The 5,490-nt window shown below is 39.3% G+C and overlaps 1 protein-coding gene across 1 annotated transcript; it reads left to right on the top strand.

Moving 5' to 3' along the window:
• Positions 1–578: 578 nt before the first annotated feature.
• Positions 579–2,245, top strand: LOC148037993 (agglutinin-like). Its single transcript, XM_087667831.1, has 2 exons — positions 579–825; positions 1,407–2,245. Exons 1-2 carry the CDS (start codon positions 649–651, stop codon positions 1,659–1,661), a joined length of 432 nt encoding a protein of 143 aa, XP_087523957.1. The 5' UTR covers positions 579–648; the 3' UTR covers positions 1,662–2,245.
• The last annotated feature ends 3,245 nt before the right edge of the window (positions 2,246–5,490 follow it).

The following is a 5,490-nucleotide window of genomic DNA, read 5'->3' as shown; positions in this document are numbered from 1 at the left end:
GAGGCTATGAGAAGACCCTAGTATCGACGCTCCTTCTAGAGAACCTACCAAGACAATGTTGAAGGGATTCAAAATAAGTTTTTTATTGGCAAGAATAGCGGTAGTTGGGCAAGAAACAAAGTTTTGAAGATTAATTAAACAGGTTGGGAAGTGGAAGCAAGTAGAAGTCGGGTTCGTTCCACGCATGTAGGAGCCCGTGCATGTGTGCTAGGTGACCAAAGTGCAGCAATTGGCAACTCGGCATGCATGCAGTTGCAGCTTGAATTCCAATTTGGTGAGTGGGCAGAGTACTGTGCTAGCCAATAATTAGAAGTTTAGTATGGCTCGTAATATATAATTAGTACACAGGTCAGCGCACCACAGATCTATGGAGAGGGACCTAACATTTTTAAACACCGCAATTATGCGCACAAAATGGCGAAATTGCCAACATATAAACATATGGCTTTAGTAGAGCTAGTGCGCACTACACCAACTGTCTTAAACAGAAACGTGGCAGACTACAGTACCTCTGCTTGGCGCACACGACGTGTATATAAGGGCCGACCACAGCAGCATAAGAACGCGAGACATATTTAGCAGACGTAGGTACATTAGCTAGCTTTATCACTTGCAGCGCCTATCCAGCAGCAGTCGTGGTAATATATCATGGGGCCGGGGACCAGATCATCATTGACGTCGCCCTTGACAATGATCATAGTAACGCTCTCACTACTACTAGTGATTAATCACGTCCTTAATGTGCATGCACACAGTAGGGATCAAGCTGAGCTCGCTGCTGCTGGCGCTTCTGCGGCTGTCGCGGAGAGTCATCAGATTAGTGAGGTATGTATATATGCTAACAAATGTACGTGTAACGTGACGTGAACTTCATACAATAAGCAGCAGGCCCAGGACGTGCAGACCGTGCCGTGGTGGATTGGCCACAGGGGGCCGTGGGGCGGAGAGGGAGGCTATGAGTACGACGACATCGCGAGGATGTTCGCGGGTCTGCGGGTAATCGACGTGCTGGGGATAGGGAAGATTCAGCTATGGCATGCGGAGAATTACCTCCGTGGCATCCAAGTACAGTATTGGGTCACCACTTCACGGAATGGTCGGGGTGTCTACAAGGAATGGGGACCACTTCACGGCCTGCCCCAGGGCAAGAACGCAGTCGTGCGTACTGATTTGACGTCTTTACAATTAGCAGTAGTAGTACATACAGGACATGATACGAGTCGCTTATTTAGAATCCTTATCATCATCATCATGTGGATATAAGTGTTTGCTGGTTCGTACAATAACTATATATATTGGTCGCCCTGCGTACAGATATTAATGTTAAAAGGTCTAATAGCTATAACTACTTTATGTTAAAAGGTCTAATAGCTATAACTACTTTTTTAATGCTGTTTGGAAAGCAGATCACCTTGCAATATCCACAAAAGCAGGTCCACCAAGTGAGAGGATTCTATGGAAGCACAGGCCCATACACCGCCCTCACCTCCATGAAGTTCGAGACTAATCTTGGCACCTACGGTCCCTTTGGGGACCAGGACGGAGTCTCATTTACCTCTGGTAGTCGAGACACAAATATTGTGGGCATCTTTGGTAGGTCAGGAGCGGCCCTCGACAGCATGGGTGTTTACACAAGACAACTCTCCATCCCCCACAACTAATAGCGATGAAGTTATACAACAATGTGGAGTGGTCGCCTCTACTGCTAATATTGTGGGCATCTTTGGTAGGTCGGGAGCGGCCCTCGACAGCATGGGTGTTTACACAAGACAACTCTCCATCCCCCACAACTAATAGCGATGAAGTTATACAACAATGTGGAGTGGTCACCTCTACTGCTAATGATTCAATTGCAAGGTATTGATACAACAATAAGTATGCTAGTAGGTGTACTCCTTCATCCTACATGGCACCGACTTGCCTTGCACTAGTTGTGGCAAGTCAACATCATTCCATGTATGAGTTCATACCACCACCATCACTAGGATCACATTTTAGGCACACTCCATGATGTTGAATTTCATTGCCCACAAAAATATAGTTGCCCTTTTTCTTATTTCTCTCTCACATTGTCTCCAAATGGTGTGAGTTATTGATAATTTTTTAGGAGCATGAATAGAAGAACTTATTGAAATCGCTAGAAGCATCCTTGATGTATATTGGCAACAACAAGGATTTCTGTATGGTGGTCCAATACGACTATACCATGCTTGTTGCTTGTGATGCACCTTGTTCAGCTAGCATATGACTTACATCGAAAGAAAATCATGTGCTAGCTAGTCATACATTAATTTGATTAGCAAGAATGATATTTCTTATCTTGTGCAAGAAGTCTAATACTTGGCTCTTGAGGAATTTGAAGGCACTTACAAGTTCTTGCACACTTAGTAATCCAAGGTATGGTTAGAATAGATGGAAAAGGGCATATGAAATATTAATTCACAAAAGCCTAGAAGAATGAGAACTTTCTAACCAAATGGGATACTAAGAATTGTAAGGCACTCGGAATTGTAGGAGAACACTTGGGAGACTCCTTAATTCATAATGTAACTAGGTGTCCCTCAACTATTGAAGCATGTGAAAGACTCCAGAGGCTTTTGGGGGCCGCCTCCAAACACTTACATGTTAATTTTCTTAATAAGTTCTTTGAGTTTACTATGCAACCTCAACCTAGGATGACTAAGGATTTAAACAATCTTGAAATTGTAATCACACATAGTTATCTAGCATAGATAAGGACATTGAGATAGTTGTGAAGATTGTCATGCTTTTGAACAACTTGTCTCAGGATACCTAAAGCACCCTTCATCAATAGAGAGAAGAGAAAGAAATAATTATTAATCTCAGTTGAGATGACTATACGAGGGCAATTTTTGAACTACCATAAATAGACTTATACATGCACTTTTTAACTTGATCATTGTTCTAACCCACTCTCCATAGTTCTACCAAATGAGGGGAATATTTCTACAAATTGTTTCATTCAACACTTGGATTGATCCTTTCTACGGCTACTCCTCCATTGTTCCTCCTTTCAAAAGACACTATCTTGTCAATAAAAAATCTAGTCACTCGTAATAGTACATCAACACAAATGCGCATTAAAATATAAAATAGATTCACACATGAAATCACAAATGAACCTCACATTCCTTTCTTTAATACTTAATCATTTAACATAATCACAATGTAAGTTTATATAATTGACAACCGATATATAAGAGTCATGCATGGTACATATAGGAGTCACAATAATACTATAATTATCTAGGATTCCACTGGCATTGTGATATTACTCATTGCAATTATTGGATTTACCAATTGTGGTGGCATAGTTGTCTTCATGTGTGATGGCATTGGCATGATTTGTGTGTAATCGACCATGACCATCCTCTAGCTCTCTTGTGCCATCATTACCATAATCATCTCTCTATGCTTGTAAATGCACGATATATCTCTCTAAAACATACATAGAGAGATATGGATCTCATGCTACCGTCTATTATCCCTCATAATTGATTGTTGCAAGAGAATCTATTGTAGCGTACATAATATGTACATTCCATGGTTGTAAATGTGTCATATATCTCTCTAAAACATAGCAAGATATGGATGACATGCTAACATTTATTATGCAAAGGTTAAAAAGTTGGATGTTAAGGTAGAAGAGAAGGGTCGAGCAAAAACCCAAAGACCATACAAAGAAGAATACAAGAGGAGATGCATTTGGTGAGACAGTTTATAGTATGAAAAGCGAGAATGTACAGCCTACTGTGAAGCGAAAGTAAAAAGGTTAGTCTTTTGGAAAGATGGCAAAATACATGCAACAGAAATTGGTCTTCCAATAGAGTCAAATTTTGGAAATGGTGGCATGTAGAAGAGGTTGGAAGAGATGGTAGCAAGGACAACATTGAAGACTATATAGGAAACCAAAATGGGTTGAATTTTTAAGTGCATGATTTGGGTTCTCATATACCAAAATGTCTCTACCTATGGGTAGATTGTAGCAAAGCTCTCAACTATCTTTTTAAAGGACTTATTTAAACATTAAGGGCCAAATGGGCAATCATTATGATCAAAGTTAAGATATAAAGTAACTTTTTCAAAGTACTATGGGTACATTTCATCTCCTTCTGATCTTGAGGAGTGGGTTTTCAAGCTAGATTCTTAGTTTTGCATTTTTCCAAGGAGTGATGACCACAAAATACACCTTGTCACCATATATTTGGAGGGATTTTCTCATACACGATGGTAGTATATCAAAAGGAAAAGTCAACAGCTTGTGGATTCAGGGAAAGAATTTAAGATTCTCATGGCATGGGTATTTATCTCTCCATTGGAGAAAAGGGACTTTCCCAATATAGGTTGGAAAAAAGGGGTTTCACTATTCATGAATACCATACCTCATTCCTTAATCTCACTTTATATGCTGAGAGTATAAGTGATTATGCAAAACTTTGTAAGTACATGTATGTCTTGGATCCTTATTTATCATTGGGTATTATGGCTTAAAACCCTACAACTCTCTTTAAGGCTATAGATATTGGGGAGAGGTATACAAGTAAGTACATAAAAGAGACTACACTACTTTAGCCTACTTTTGGATAGCCAAGAACCATTTTAAAGTAGGTTCAAGTTGGAAGCACTTAGGGTAGCAACAACATGTTAGTGGGAGCTCACGAGTACTGATTTATCCACTCTTTAATATCTCTAAGCCATAAACCAATTTTACACTAGCAATCAATCATAAAATAGAAAATAGAAAATAGATAAGAGAAAAGTAAGTAAAGAGATCTTACTTCTCAAGGAAACCAAAAGTTTATTCCTATGGGCCTATTTAAGAAAAGAAAAGCAAAACAATTATGTTTAAGTATGGGGAAAAATATACTACTAATGACCATACCTTTAAATGTGTCTAAAGAAAAACCAAGGTTAATAGTATGTTTCTTATTGAAGATTTAGTAGATGAGGATAAGGATTTTGGACCCAAGTGGGCATGTACTGTTTACTTTGGGAGGAAATGAGCCTTCACATGTTGCCACTTCAATTTATTCTATCTCAATGAATGCAACGAGAGATTCTAGGAGCCCGAGGACACTTAATCGAAGAAAGAATCAGTGGGAAGAATGTTTTCATTCTAGTGGATAGTGGTGGCACATGCACTTTCATTCAAAGATCATCCATTTATCAATTGAAGTGTCTTCTCGTTGATTTGTAGCAATCAGTTAAGGTTCAAGTGGCCAATGGGGATGAGGAGATCAACATCTAAATGTGCTCAAAGGTTCACTTATGTAGAAACACTATATTAGGGAATTTGGGAATTCCCAATATAGTTAATATTTGGCCACATGGTCAAATCTTGTCCCCTTATTTGAAAGTGGATTCCATCCTAATTACTATATAGGTTTTCTTTCCAAGTCCCACTTTGAAGCATGGTTTAATATTTAACCACATGGCCAAATCTTTATACCTTATTTGAAAGTGGGACTT

Source organism: Lygodium microphyllum, chromosome 3 (genome assembly GCF_053477565.2).
Source record: "Lygodium microphyllum isolate KBCC chromosome 3, Lygodium_microphyllum_v1.1.10, whole genome shotgun sequence".
Lineage (NCBI taxonomy): Eukaryota > Viridiplantae > Streptophyta > Polypodiopsida > Schizaeales > Lygodiaceae > Lygodium > Lygodium microphyllum.
Note: the sequence above shows the minus strand (reverse complement) of the source record. Positions and strands in the feature narration are given on the sequence as shown.

Bases quoted from the DNA above. Each gene is read 5' to 3' on its own strand.
- LOC148037993 (XM_087667831.1), top strand. From the start codon at position 649: ATGGGGCCGGGGACCAGATCATCATTGACGTCGCCCTTGACAATGATC. The intron at 826-1,406 runs GTATGTATATAT...TTTGGAAAGCAG, and splicing joins AGAGTCATCAGATTAGTGAG to ATCACCTTGCAATATCCACA.